Here is a 14,862-nt window from a genome sequence, read left to right as displayed (position 1 = left end):
TTAAACATAAAGGAAAACAGAGTTTTTCCCATGCTAGCTTACTGTCAGAAGAGGTGTTGTAACTGTCAGAACAGGTGTTGTAACTGTCAGAACAGAGGTGCGGTTCTTGTAACAGTGAATGAAAATTATTCTAGAAAGAATTGTTGTGCTTGTTCTGTTCCTTCTGATGATACTCAGTGGGGGTTCCTGCATAGTTACTGGTCGTAAAGTTTGCAGGATACAAAAACATTGCTTGGTAAAATGTTTGTCTTCTACACAGCCTGCTAGAGGTATGCTGCCTTTTTGGTAGATTTTTTTTTTTTTAATCAGTGGGGGAAGAGCACTCTTGGGAAGGAGTTTCTATCCCAAGATAAAGGTCCTACTGAAAGGCTCCAGACAGTGTCATTTTGTGCTTAGCACATCCAGGCCCTACCACCACAGGCTTAGGTGGAGATCACCTAAGCAAAAGCGGCTAAGCAGGTAAAACACAGGCAGCAGGAGATTGCTATCTGGTGTTTGCCAGGAGCCAGGTAATTGAAATTTCTCATGCTACAGCTGTGGGGAAGAGCCAGTGTGTCCAGGAGAGGCGCAGTATTTCCAAGTGGAAGTAAATTTGCAGGACTCCTTTGCGAACATCAATTTCTAAAGGACACCTGCACTAGAAAATAAACTAATTGGACATAATCCTGCATGGTGTGTTTGCAACTCCAACAGAGGTGTTGCAGGTGGAGTTCTTCAAATGGCTGTACCTGACCTGATACTGACTGCATGCTTCCATTGTAGCCTTCTTTTTCAGGTACATTACACCTCTGTTCTAGCAAGCTGGAAACAATGGTGATGTGATTTATTTTGGACTCTGAATTCAAAAAGTAAATCTGTGATTTACAGGTACTATTTGCATTTTAGCAAAAAATACATTTCTTTCAAAATATGAAGACTACCTGTTGTGTGGCCAAAATTGCTTCCTATAAGAAACTTAAATTGCCTTTAAACATGGGAGATGCTCCTTAATGTGTGTGTGAAACTGGTTTTAATTTTGTAGCACTGAGGGTTTGGGAGGTGCCATTAATATTTGTTGGATCTGATGTATTTTTTTCCTTTGCATTTCTTACTTTTACTTTATTTCAGAAGTGTGTATGTTGCAAATAACAGCAATTTCACACATGTGGTTTCATAAGCTTTGTGGAGCCCTTTTGTTACTTGCTATCTCCTGGCTAGGAGAGCCTGAGAGTCGCTTTAGGTTTATATCCCTCAGTCAAAGGAAAGACCTTACTATGTCAATCCCACGTGTCAGATATCCTCTTCCTCCTCCTGGCTCACACTAGGTGGTGCCTGGCTGTGTCAGGGAACCTTCTTCCCACTCCCTGTAATACTGGAAGGGCTGGTTCAGTGGCCTCAGCAACTTCTCTTGGAGACAACTGGCTCTGAGGGCAGTGCCCAGGGCAGTGTGTCCATGTGCCACAGCAGGAGCCTTCCTTTGGTGTGATTCCTGCTGCTCACCCTGCCCTTCTGCACAACCATGCCAGCAACAAGGTGAGCCTCACGCTCTCTCTGGCCTCTGTCCCAGATGGGTGCTTGCAGGAAGGTTTCTATGGGAACCAGGGGCAGGAAAAACCTGCCCACCAAGTTCAGTGCTCTAATGTCAGGGATAGGAGAGCAGGCAGGGGAGCGATCCTCAGCAAGGCAGAGGCTAGGGCATGATGACATGGACAAGGGAGGGTGTTCCATCTGCTACACCTGTCTTGGGACAAGGAGAGACTCACTCAGCACTCTCCTGCCCTGTTTCCAAGCACTGTGGTTAATTCCCTTATTATGGTTTTTTTTCTCAGCCACGTGCCTGACACCCTGGCCTGGCTCCTCCACAGCAGGTTGGGTCAGCAGTGGTTGTACATGCAATGAAGGTTAATAATGGCTGAGGGGAATCTCTGCTCACAAGCTCAAGGCACTGAGGATGGCTTCAGAGCACAGCCAATGACAAGCGTGGCAGACATACCACGTGGTGACTGCATTCCTAATAAAAGCCATTGGAAACAGGGTTAACTGAGCTGAGAGAAGGCAGGGGAGAAGAACAGAGCAGCCATGGTTGTGAGGCAGTGAAAAAAGCATCAAAATGCATTCACAGCTATGTTGAAAGGGAAATAAGTAATGTCAGCCAATTTACCTGCTTGGGATGCATGCCATGTATATAATATGAGCATGCAGATGCTCATTTTGTAATTGTTGCTATGTCTTCAACTACTGAGAAGCATTGGTGCTAAGGGAACAAATGGGACTGGAGTGTAGGGAAGAACACACAAACATTTACAGAACTGGTGGACATGCAACTGACCATCCTGTGGACAGCACTACTCAGAAACAAAAGCTGGATTTTATTTTTTTGTTTGTTTGTGATTCTTTTTGCCCTAAGCATTAGTGTCAGAATGGATCAGAGTGTCTTTTCATCCAGGCTGGTCTTTCTCAGGCAGAGAGCTGTTTAAATGCATAAGGAGGAAACCTTATCATTGTGTTCCCAGACACAGATGGTTTTTATGCTTTTGCAGTGTTGTGCAGCTGCTTATCTTGGAGTGCTGTAGCAAGTTGCTTCCTGGCTGCAGGTGCTCACTGGAAAGCTCACTGAGATGCAAAGGCAATATAAACTTGTACTAATCAGCACTGTGAAACAACTTGGATAGGGCCTGTGGGATGAATCCCTGGGGTTCCTCCTTTTAGCAGCTTACAGTCATAAGTAGCTTAAATGAAAAGGGAAGCTGGAAAAGCCATCCTAGGTGTGCAAATGTTAGTTTGTCCCAGGTTCTTTCCCAAGGAGGTGTGAGTGACTGATCTATCCCAGCACTAGCTTTATCTGCTTGGTAGAGGTGACTCTTGCTGTCTCCCATACACAAATTGTAAGGTTGATCTTAAAGTCCAGAATCTCTCTGATTACTGAACTATTCCACTGTTTTCCTGGAAATCCCCATAGAAAGCCCCATAAAATATGCTGTTAACTAGTGTCAGGAAAGCAAGGAGGAGAGCTCTATTGCCTGAATCAGAGGAGCCTGGTTCATGACTCTTTGCAGAGGTACTTGATAGCATCTTGTCCATATCCACATGCTTCAGGGACTTGTATTCTGCAGCCCTACACACTTTACTCCTGTGCTTTGTGGTGCTACTCCTAAAGTTTCTTTTGGACTTACTGGGTAATCTAATGATTACCCCTTAAACCCTTTTCACCATTCCTGTCCCTTCTCCATGGCCAGTGTCTTCAGCGAATGATGACATATGGGGTATTTTCCTAGTTTACATCGTTAAATACAGGACTCACAATATGCAATGGAAAAGGTGTTAAAAGTTGACTTGTTTTTTTTACATTCTTTCAACCAGCAATGCTGTTATTTCCACAAGACAAATGACAGTGTGCTCTTTCTAGCTGGTCAGTAGGTATGAAACCAAAAGGAAATTCCAGTCTCTAGAATTTATTTCTTATGGGGGTGGAACTTAAATACTAAGGAATTTAATTTTCATGTGAGGAAGTTGTGTGTAAGGAGTCTGTCAGTCCCCCACCATGTTCTTAGATGCTAATTGAATTCTCTCATCACCCTTTTTTTCTTTTTATAACAGGAATGTAACATCTCACCTCTGTGGACAGCTTTTCTGGACCTGCTGACACCTGTGCCACTCAGCCTTGCCTAGTGCAATGTCAGGTGAGCGCACAGAAATTGACACAGTATCTTCTCAGTTTGTTGCTTGCTCTGTCTTCAGCTGAAACTTCATAACAAAGGTTTCTGGTTCCAAGAACCATTCTTTACGTGACATATTTTCTGGTCAGATTGAGAGAGAGGAAACTTTGTGACCCAGCAGCCTTTTCACTCAGGGTGAGCTCAGTTCCTTCTTTTACAATGTAGAGGCTTTTTCAGCGATTGAACAGAGAGGAAGAAGGAGGTTGAAATGTGGTCTGCCTTCCCCATTTTTCCTTAATATTTGCTTGATTCTGTTCTCCCCCAACACTTCCCCCAAAGTGTCCCCCAACACTTCCCCCAAAGTGAGTGGCTCACAATGACTGTGAGAGATTTTTGCTGTACAGTGGTAGCTGTAGGACAGGCAGAATGCTGAAGAATAACTGCAGTTCAGTTGTGGACTTCTGAGATAGAAGCTTTGCTAAAACTAGGTCGTCTCCTTCGTAAAGAAGCCAACTTTCCCACCCTGTACTTTTTTCTAGACCTTCCTTCCTGGTCAAGCTGGTTATTTCAGGGCACATAACCCTGGGGGAGACTATGCTGCAAGGCTAAGTAGACCTTTGTCTTGCTGATAGAACAATAGAAGACTTGGGACATGTTTATCTGCTTCAATTGCAAGACTTGATGTCTGCATGTATTCCAAGGGAAGCTGTTCACTGGGGCTCTACCTGAGACTGGAAGAGTGCTTGTCTTGAACACAAAAGACCAAGATTATAGGCATACTTTCATTGCTGCATCTCTCTATACATGGTCTGACAATATCCCAGCCTGCTGAGAAAAAAGGGAGCAGTTGAGCATCTTTCTGAGGGCTCTGATTTTCCATTCTGGTGCCTGAGTGACAGAGTTTCAGGAAACTCTGGAGTGCTGCTGATGCTGGTCCATAGGAGGAATTTACTTCTGCAAAATAATATTTATTTGGTGATGATACCCGTGGCTTGTTCACAGCTGATCACACAGCTTTTCCAAGCAGATGAGTGATCATATGGTGCCATGGAACTATTTCTCTTTCCTAAGAACCACTTTCTTAGAGGTAACTCCATTTGGCTCTTTTGCCTCTTTTGCTCAATAAAAAGGAACAAAACCATCTGAAATTACTGGCTTCCTTGGTGTAGTGGGAGCTGTCTCAATGTTTACAGTAGCAGTAGCAACAAACTGATGAGTGAGTCCTTCCCATGCTGGAACAGTCTGTATGGAGAGTGTATCATCCAAGGGTGTTCTTCCAGGTTTTCACTGCTATGCATTGATCTCTTTCTGTTTAGGCCATCACACTCCCTCTGCTGGAGGTCCCTTCTCAGCACTTACACCCAGCATTTGGCCTCAGGAGATCCTGGCAAAATACACACAGGTACAGTGTGGGACACGGTGGGGATGTTCTCTAGCTCTGCAAAAGTAGGGGGAACCTGGTGTTTTCTGGTGGTCTCTGAAAGCCACAGGGAAAAGGAGAGAGAGGTGCACTTTTCCTCCAGTGCTTTGGTTATGGACTTCACAGGTTTTGTGGTTGCATCCTGGCTTTTGCAAGAGGATCTTGCAGAGCATAAAGAAACTTCTGTGAATTATTTCCCTGCTGTTTTGCAACTATTGCTCCACTGTAAAAATGTTGACACCCTCAGGGAGCCTCTGTCATCATCAAGCTACTCTGGACAGCTTGTGCATGGCAGGAAATGCTAGCTTCAAGCTTGTCACCAGGTGGGTAGAGCAGGAAGGGAGGAAGCAGCTGTGGAATTTTGTAATTTAGCCACAGTGTTTGCTGAAAGCAGATTAAAGCTTTTTGTTGGAGGTGTATAGGCAGTGCTTCTTGCTTCTTACATGCTGCCTGGTTGCAGTGCTTGCAAGAGTCCCCACAGGAGGTGCAGGTGGGCTTGCAGGAAAGGGGAGAGAGCAGTAGGTATTTACTTCTAAAAAAAGCCTGGAGGTAATCTTCAGTGTGTATCCCCCAGTATGCTCCAATGCCAACCGTGAGCACAGATGAGGAAGGTTGAGATTTTTTTAAGGTTACGGACTTTAAGTTTCTTTGGCCTATAATTTGGACTTGCATCATAGGTGCAAGTCCCAGTTTTGCCTGCTGCCTTTCAAAGGACATTTGAGAGCAACAGGCAGGATGGAGTGGTACAGGGAGCTGAGTTTGCAGTGTATGTGCAGAGGTAACAGGAAGGACGGCTGTGTATTAGTGATGCAGACAGTAGAGGCCACTTTACCTGGTGTGTCTATATTCCTCAGTCCATGAGGAGGGCTGTGTGTTCCTCCAGGTGAGCAGTTCTGATCTTGATAAGATGCTGAGGTGAACTCGTGCTGGGAAAATCTATATAGATTTTTTCCACAGAGAAGTCAAAATGGGAATGACAGGCAACATCTCCTCAGCTGGGAATTGTGATGGGAGGCTTTAAAAATTAAAGGCAAGGGGTCTAGTTGCTCAAAGGGCACAGAGTGGGCAGTGGTGGGATGAGACAGTATCTGTGTATCTCTGTGTGGTTATTCAGTGATCAACTGCTGAAAATGTCTGTTTTCCTTCCTCACATCTCCCAGAAAGAAGAATCTGTCGAGCAGCCGGAGTTCCGCTACGATGAATTCGGTTTCCGAGTTGACAAGGAAGGTAAAACCAGTCCCGTCCCTTCCACCTGCATTGTGTTCAGCCCTTCCCATGCTTTTAAGTGTGGCAGGATTTTACAACCATTCTGTGCTAAGTCTTGTCTACCCACCTGTTTCTGTATCCTACCATTTGTAATCAAGTGCATTAGACGTGCTGGCCTTATGGAAGTCCAGAGCATAGACTATGCAGTGATTATTTCAATCCCCTTATGCTGTGCCATGGGGAAGAGGAAGAAAAGTTGAGGTGTTACTATTTCCGTTAGCAGCTGCATGCTGGAGAAGGGCTACTTTCCCAGTTCACAGTGGGATCTCCATTGTGTTCAGCAGCATTGCAAGGGCTCATAGCAGGCACAGTGAAATGTGCTGTCTCCTGAAAAACTCATGGCCAAGGAGAGTGGTGGTACATTCTGCTCACCTCAGCAAAGTGTAGGGCAAAAACCTACATCCTAGTTTTTCTGCAAGCTATGGGGGCAGACAACAAAATAGAAGGAGGCATGGAGTGCTGTTGAAGCTGAGCATTAAGCTACAACAGCTGGCTGCCTTAGCAAAGAGGAAGAGAAAGAAGTCGGAGATGTAGGAATTGTTTCATGTGCCCTGGGGGTCATTCCCAGGGCTCAGGCTATATAATGTAAGGGCAGAAGTTGTTTGCATGTGTGCCCCTGAGGCACCTTGAGTCATAGAGGATCCTCTTTGAAGCAATGACCTGAAGATGAGGACAGAACATAGTGATTTTTTTTTCAGACAGAACATCTGTGCATTATAAAATCAGCAGAAAGATTTGGAGTGCATTGTTGGGGTGTATTATATGATGAAGGACAGAGTGCCTTATGTCAAACCTATCCTTGTGCTAAAGTATCTATTTTAGGAAGCCAGCCTCAGGTTAAGGTGCTCTCTCATTGTGAATTTGGAAGTGTCCTTATTAAAGCATTTTTGGTGATTAAATAGCCCCAAAGTTAACACTTTTCACCTCATTACTTCCATGAGGCATATAGCTTCTGCTTTCCAGCTCTGAGCCTTGCTATGCTTTTGTCAGCCTGATTTACAGATCCTTGCAAAACCCAGCAGGATGACTGCTGCCAGGATCTTGTTTAATTCCAGCCACACTGTAGTCTAAATCATGAGTAAGCAGAGACTAGGAACCTGCCGACAGCTTCTTTATTTCTCAAGGTCCCAAGCCTTTTGCTTATGACCATAAAATTTGCTGCATGGAGTAGGCAGTTAGAAACCAACCTTTGCCTTTCCATGCACTGACTGGAAGATATGAATGTTTTGAATGTGCTTTTTTCAGATGGCTGTCCTATTTCCCACCCTGCCATGTTTTCATTTCCTCTCCTGTTCCCTGTCTCACTTGTCTCCATTCCTTTCTCTTCCCTTTGCTGAAGCAGATGGTGCTGAGCCGAACTCCAGCAAGCTTCTGGGGGTCCCACTGACAGAGGAGCCACAGCAGAGGCTCAAGTGGCAGGCTCATCTGGAATTCACACACAACCATGATGTGGGCGACCTCACCTGGGACAAAATTGAGGTCACCCTGCCACATTCAGACAAGCTGCGCTCCCTGGTGCTGGCCGGCATCCCACATAGCATGAGGCCACAGGTGAGAGTGCTGCCTATTCTGGGCAGGTACTCCTGCCTGGAGTAAGAGATCATGTAATGGGATCTCTTGAGATGGCAGTTGAGAGGGTGCCAGATTATGGCTTTCTGTGGCTGAGTGACTTGTGTCTCTGTTCACCCTGTCCCTCCAGCTGTGGATGCGCCTTTCAGGGGCTTTGCAGAAGAAGAGGAACTCAGAGATGTCATATCGAGATATTGTAAAAAACAGCTCTAATGATGAAACCATTGCTGCCAAACAGGTAGGAGATCCTTCCTAGTGCTGACTGGGAAGAAGGGCAAGATTTGCTGTGTGAGGAAGATGGGGTGTCTGCCTGACAGCTGCAGCAGGGGTAGTTGAGAGGATGTGTGGTTAAATCCTGCTAAAGCTTAATCCTGTGGGGCATATTTCTCCTCTGTTCTGTTGGAATAGTGATTGTTTAGCTCTACTCTTTCCTAGGACAGCGGGAAAAGGGTTAGAAAAATGCTGCAGTTGCATCTCAGCAAGCATCCTCATAGTCACTGAGGGAAGGGAAGGATGAAGGGCTGACAGATGCACCTCTGTTGAGATTGTGGCAGCTGCTTTCAGGGCCTGTCTTTGTTCCCTCGAGCACAAAGTTTCTGAACACCAGCCAGACTATTAAAGGGTGTTTTCCCTCTTCCTTTGACTTCACGGATTTGGCCACGTTCATTGGGAAGCCATGCTAGAAATCCAAGCAGATGTAATTCCCAACTAGTGTATGTTTCCTATTGTCAGTGGTGAAACTAGGGTCTGAGTTTAGGCAAGTATTTCTAGGGATTCGGCAAGCCACTGTCTTCACTGGCATTTTCCCACATGTCTTTGAAGGCTGTTAAACTGACCCCAGATGTTTGGACAGGGACATCTTCTTTGGTGCCTGAGGACTTATGGGTGGGTGTGGGGAGGCAGAGTTACCTGAGGCAAGGAGCCAGGGGAAGTGCAGAGAGGAGAGCTGAAGGGCAGTTTTTAAGATGCTTCAAGCTGACTCTGTCCTTGTTTATGGCTGCATGACAGATTGAAAAGGACTTGCTACGGACAATGCCCAGCAACGCCTGCTTCTCCAACATGAACAGCATCGGGGTGCCACGGCTGCGCAGGATACTACGGGGACTTGCCTGGCTCTACCCAGACATTGGATATTGTCAGGGCACTGGCATGGTAACCTGCCTTTAGAGTGTCTTTGTGATAGGGATCAGTTTGTATCTGGCTGCTACACTACAGCAGATTACTTGAGGTAGTGCTGCCAGATACTGTGGTCTCTAGGTGAGCTGAAGAGAAGTCCCTTCCACCTGGAATACTTTTCCTAAAGAAGGGAGAGCAGAGTAGCACCACACATCCAAAGATACAGAAAACTGTGATCCATCTGTTGGGGAGGGGGCAGTCATTATACTGAGGAGAAATCCCTTCAGTGAAGACTGCAGTAGAGCTCCTGCAGAAGCAAGATTTTTGTCACCTAGATACTGGTCCATCTCTCCATGTGAGAAAGTAGGGAGTTCTACTCTTAGAACATGCAATTTTTCTCTACTGTAAGAGTTCCCTCTTAGAACATGCAGTTTTTCTTCCTTCAAAATTCTAGGTGGCTGCCTCTCTGCTGCTCTTCTTGGAGGAGGAAGATGCCTTCTGGATGATGTGTGCTATCATCGAGGAATTGGTTCCTGCCTCCTACTTCAGCACCACCCTCATGGGTGTGCAGACAGACCAGCGTGTCCTGCGTCAGCTCATCGTGCAGTACCTGCCCCGCCTGGACAAGCTGCTTCAGGAGCATGACATTGGTAAAAGTGTGCCCTAGAAACTTCTTGCCAGGGTGACATGCAGACAAAGAGTATTGTTCTTTTTTCACAAAGGGGAGCACCAGGGTGAGGAGCAAACCTCCTGATCCTGGAGGCAATGCATGGAGGAAAGCCCTTAGGAGAGTCCACCTTCAATGGTTGACTGACTTCCTTTGTTGTGATTATTTTCCATGTCTCTGTTCACAGAGCTCTCCTTGATCACCTTGCACTGGTTCCTCACCTCTTTCGCTAGTGTTGTCCACATCAAGCTGCTGCTGCGTATTTGGGACCTCTTCTTCTACGAGGGCTCTCTGGTGCTGTTCCAAGTCACTTTGGGCATGCTAAGTATGAAGGTAATTCCCAACTCCTCTTCCACCTTTATCATACTTCAGTGTTTATTTCTGAGATTTCAGGGCAAGAAGGTTTTGTATCTGCTTGTTGTATGTGGTTTGGGAGTGTGATAGGGAAGACAACTTCCTGCTACCTTCAGAACTGGAGGCTGTGAAAAACTTCACTGAAATTAGAGATTGCTGTTTCCCATGCATACCTCATTTGTTGCCACATAATTAAACCTCATCAGCTGCCACCCTTTAATCAGTCTAGATCCCAGCCTGAGGGTCCACCTTATCTAAACCTAAACTGGGATACCTCTTGATTTTGCACAATCCGGGAGGAAAGAGAAAGCCAAAGTTGTGGTCATCTGGGAAGTTTTGGATGGCATTGCTTGAATGCTCTAAGAGATGAACATTGTCCTGACTGAATTTGATTTGGCTGGCCTGATCTTTTCCTTTTCTATGTGAAAAACAGTTTTGTATTCAGTTTGCTGTGTGAAGGGCAAGGGTGATCCTGCTGGGAGTAAGGGGAAGGTGGAGCACAGTTTGACATGGCAGGCGCTCTAGAATGCAACTCCCATTCTCTTATCCCTAGCAAGATCCCTGCTGTGACCAGTCCTAGTGGTTGGTGCAGAATAGGTTTGAGTTTGATTTTCTGTGCTGATTTCATTTCAATGGTGAATGCTGTGATTCAAAAAAATGCCGGATAGAATTCTGGGAGGAGAGTGCAGTAGAGCAGTAAAAGATGCTGTTCCCCTCTCAAAAGTAGCTAGGACTTTTCCTGCTGAAGGTTTTTTTAATGGAATTTTCTAGTTGTACCTGCCCAGGCTGTACACTGAATGTAAAACTGCATCTAGCAGCCTCAGGAGCACAGTTGTCATGTTACCCTTCCATGAGGCAAAAATTACTGTGTTGTTGCAGGAGGATGAGCTGATCCAGTCTGAGAACTCTGCCTCGATCTTCAACACGCTGTCAGACATCCCGAGCCAGATTGAAGACGCAGATGTGTTGCTGCGAGAGGCCATGCGCGTGGCTGGCTCGCTGACGGACGTGGCAGTGGAGACCCAGCGCCGCAAACACCTGGCCTACCTCATCGCAGAGCAGGGGCAGCTGCTCAACTCCAGCACCACTGTCAACAACCTATCCAAAGTGAGTGCACAGAGTCCCACTGCCTCTGCTGCTCCCTTTTTACCATCCCTTACATATTCCCACCCAATTACGGTTTGTGACCAGGAGGTCCTCCTGTTTGAGAGGATTTTTGGTTCCAGGATAATTGTTACCCAGTGAAGAAAATGTATTGGGAAGTCCTATACCAATGATATGCTGCCAATTCTGTCCTGGTTGATAAATCATAAATCCCCAGATGAAAGGGATATTAGCACTGATTGTAATTATCATTCATGAGAGTGATGATGAAATGTGATGCATTTCATTAATGGAAACTAAATGAAACAACATATGCTTTTTGGCAGAATTTGCTTGAAGCACAGAGTAGGAATTGAATTTAATCCATTAGTAAGAAACTGGTACACTAAAATAACCTTGGAAGGTAGAGTCAGAAAACAGCAGCAGCTGCTTTTGAGGAGCCAAATTAAAAATGCAGCTGTGTTTAATCTTGGACTAAAATCTATAGTTGCAAACAAGACACTCAGGCAATTCTAAAATGTAATAGCCATACACTTAAAAATTTATATACATGTGGAACTGCTTTTTGCAACAAATAGAATTAGAGTTGAAATTATTTAAGAGTTAAAATAAAATAATTATTATATTTACATGGATTGTAGTTGATTCTTGAACTTCAATTATGCTTTTTTAATAATTAAGGGATAAAGTACCTGTTGCACGTGGAACAGATAGAGCAGTAAAGCTGATTCAATGCGTTAGGACTAGAGCAATTCCTGTCTAAAACTGCCAGTTCACTGCCCTGCCCCTTCTAGTGGTCGATGACAGGACCCCTTGCCCAGAACTGACTGGAATGGAGAGTTGCTTTATTTTATTTCTGAAGTCTGTCCTAATGTGTGCACTTCATTCTCTCTGTTCCCTCTCCCACAGATTGTGCGACGCAGGACTCAGCGCAGGAAATCCGGCATCACCTCTCTGCTTTTTGGTAAGGACAATCCCGTGCCTTCCGTGTGTCGTTGGTGGCTGTAAGCAGCTTAGGAAGGAGGGGAGCAGGCAAAGGAGGGAAACATTGGGACAGAGGGATTGGAGAGAAGGGAGTCAGAACTGAAGGATGAGAGGGAAGAAGTGCAGTTTACTACTTGATTTCTTTGATCTGAGCTCAGAAAGTAAATTTTAGGTTAGATGGTCCATGAACAGTGGACCAACAGGAGGTGCAGCTCAGCCCAGCTGTAATGTCCTTCTTGCACTGACCAACAGGTCAAACACATTTTCTGGCAGACCTTATGCAGTCCACAGGATGGATGTGGTACTCTCTGATCTTACTCTGCTCAGTTCAGGAAAATCTCTGAATATGTGAGACAGGGCAGGATGTCTAGTGTGTCACTCATCAAAATTATAAATGAAAGCATCATTATGTTTTCCCTTACTTATTCTGAGAGTTTGATGTTGTGACTTCAACAACGTCTTGCTTTTGACTCTTAATTTTCTTCACTTACAAGCCAAGCCAACATATGTTCAGAAAGGGCACAGTCAGAATAGCTTTTGGAGGGGTTTAAGAGTAACTTATTTCTTGACTCCATAAGAGCCCTTTCTGCTGTAAGCCTCAGTGTCATTACTTGAAATTGGCTAGCCTTCTTGAAATTACCACACGTCACCACAGGAATTGTTTTTCCGGAAGAAGACAACATACTGAATTTGCAGGGCTCAAACAGTGTTCCTGTTGTTGTTGAAATGGCCTGAATAAATTTAAAAATGGGCTTTAGTGGTCTTTCCAGAGAGGAGCTTTTCTGATGATCTCCAGGAAGCTGATATATTGTCATGAGTTTCCTACAAGCACATAGAGCATTACATATAAAAATTTTGGTGGAATACCCACGATGCTGTAAAGTCAAGCATGCAGAAGTGAAGAAACACAGGAAAGTTGCTTGAGCAACCTAAACTCAGAGCTTTTGTATCTAATGTTATCATACAGTTGGTACAGACTGAACTTGTTGGGAAATTGGCTGCCTCACACACCTTTTTTCTGTCTCAGTCTCCTTGACAGTTTGAATATTTTTATGGAGGTGATGGTGAGTTACGCACTTGCACAAAGATAAAATTTAAGTTCAAGCTTCAAAATATATCAGTGGTAGAACAGAGATAATTGATAGGGTTTTATCATTTTAGTGGGGCTTCTGTACAATGACCATCATGTGTTTTACCTAACATTATTGTTAATATTTAAAATGTTGGTTAAAACTGAGAAGTTGTCATCCTGCAGCAGTTGACCGCAATGGAAAAATTTAGCCCAAGTGAGAGGAAGGAAAGCTTGTATGTGATAAATTCACCCTCTACTGGGAACTGACAATCAGTCCTAAATGTAGTTTGCTGCCTGTGGTAGTTACTCTGTAGTACTGGTACTTACTTACTAGTACTTACCTTCCTCATCTGGGAGGGAAGGAGAACTTACCCAGAGCTTAATTCTTCTTCCTTAGAGTGAATTCAGATGTGGTAGTAACTTGGGCAGGAGTCATAGAATCACAGGAGCACTGTTTAGAAGAGACCTCTCAGTGTCTGTATTCCAACGTCTCCTGCTTGAGGCAGATTCTTGCTCATGCGAGATCAGGTTGGTCAGGGCTTTCTGTAGTTGAGATTCAAAGAGTTGAACCAGATTTACAATGCAGGAAGAGAAATAAATAAGGAAAGATTATTTGGTGGAGAGCAGAATGTGCAAGAGGTGTTTTCCTGTTGTGTGGGCATTGCAGGAAGGAAATGCAGAAGAGCTCCTCCTGTGCAGAGCTGTGCAGCTTGTCAGTCTTTGCAGACTCAAAAGTAGAGCCTCCTCACATGTGGCTGATCATGCAGTGTGGTTTCCTGTTTGGAAATGCGGGTGTTGAAGTTTGAAAGTGTACATGTTGAGTGCAGTGAGGTGAGTCTGGGGGACATGCCAGCTTGCTTTCCTCTGTACCATGGCCACTCTAAGGTGAGAGAGTGTGGAACTTGCTTCCCACCTGCTTGTGTTTGTCTAGGATTGATCTGAGTAGAGAAGGAAGAGCATGGTGTTTTGGCCAGATGGGACTGAGAGATGACAGAAAGAATCAATGATCTATGTAAATGAGAGCAGCCCACAGAGCTAGTGTAGCTGTGGTTTAGTTTCTTCTCTGGTCGCATTCTATTTTAGCAGCTTGAAATTTCTGGGAACCCCCAACATCTACGTGCTCACCTATCTATCTTCAATCTCTGCATCTCTGAATAGTGAGAGTACTGGCATGCTCTGTACCTACCCCTGGATATGGAGGAGGAGATTTTGGGGTTTTTTTTATTGCTTGGACTGGGAGTAACTATGCCCCACAATTTTTCTAGTTCAGAAGCAAAGTTCAGTTTTCTCTTAAGCTCTGTGTAGCTGATGTATCTCAAATAATTTAATCTAGCAAATATAAAATTATTTTTATAATTGTTTTCTATCTAATGTTGTGCTTTTATTTATGTTTCTAAAGTTTGGGTCTTTTTAATTAGGATCACATGATTAAAAGGTACTCTTAATCACTTTTCAATTAGCAGAAGCTTAATGTGTATATAGCTGTTACAGCAGCTGTAGCTCAGGCCACCCTTTATTCATATGATTTTCTATAATGCTGCTAGAGGATAAGCAGAGTACTAATTTGCTAGCCAGTGATTTACTTGGCTCCTGAATAAAAGCTGTGTTTGTACAAACATTGGAGTTCAGTGAAAAAATACATCAGTTTAAATGTTAATTTTGTTAATCAAGCTAC

General features: G+C 44.5%; 1 protein-coding gene across 4 annotated transcripts in view; it reads left to right on the top strand.

The window, feature by feature from the left end:
- Positions 1-14,862, top strand: part of SGSM3 (small G protein signaling modulator 3) — a 29,292-nt gene that overhangs the window by 6,137 nt on the left and 8,293 nt on the right. For 3 of the 4 annotated variants that reach the window (XM_053979140.1, XM_053979139.1, XM_053979138.1), the window contains 10 exons: positions 3,577-3,659; positions 4,952-5,037; positions 6,216-6,282; positions 7,661-7,872; positions 8,021-8,128; positions 8,899-9,042; positions 9,461-9,656; positions 9,861-10,006; positions 10,907-11,134; positions 12,041-12,095. In XM_053979140.1, coding sequence (XP_053835115.1) covers positions 3,653-3,659; positions 4,952-5,037; positions 6,216-6,282; positions 7,661-7,872; positions 8,021-8,128; positions 8,899-9,042; positions 9,461-9,656; positions 9,861-10,006; positions 10,907-11,134; positions 12,041-12,095 — 1,249 coding nt within the window. In that variant the 5' untranslated portion in view covers positions 3,577-3,652. The remainder of the gene's footprint in view (positions 1-3,576; positions 3,660-4,951; positions 5,038-6,215; positions 6,283-7,660; positions 7,873-8,020; positions 8,129-8,898; positions 9,043-9,460; positions 9,657-9,860; positions 10,007-10,906; positions 11,135-12,040; positions 12,096-14,862) is intronic. The other variant, XM_053979141.1, reaches the window with a different exon arrangement.

The sequence above is a fragment of the Vidua macroura genome, chromosome 5 (genome assembly GCF_024509145.1).
Source record: "Vidua macroura isolate BioBank_ID:100142 chromosome 5, ASM2450914v1, whole genome shotgun sequence".
Lineage (NCBI taxonomy): Eukaryota > Metazoa > Chordata > Aves > Passeriformes > Viduidae > Vidua > Vidua macroura.
This window is presented reverse-complemented; position numbering and strand designations above follow the sequence as displayed.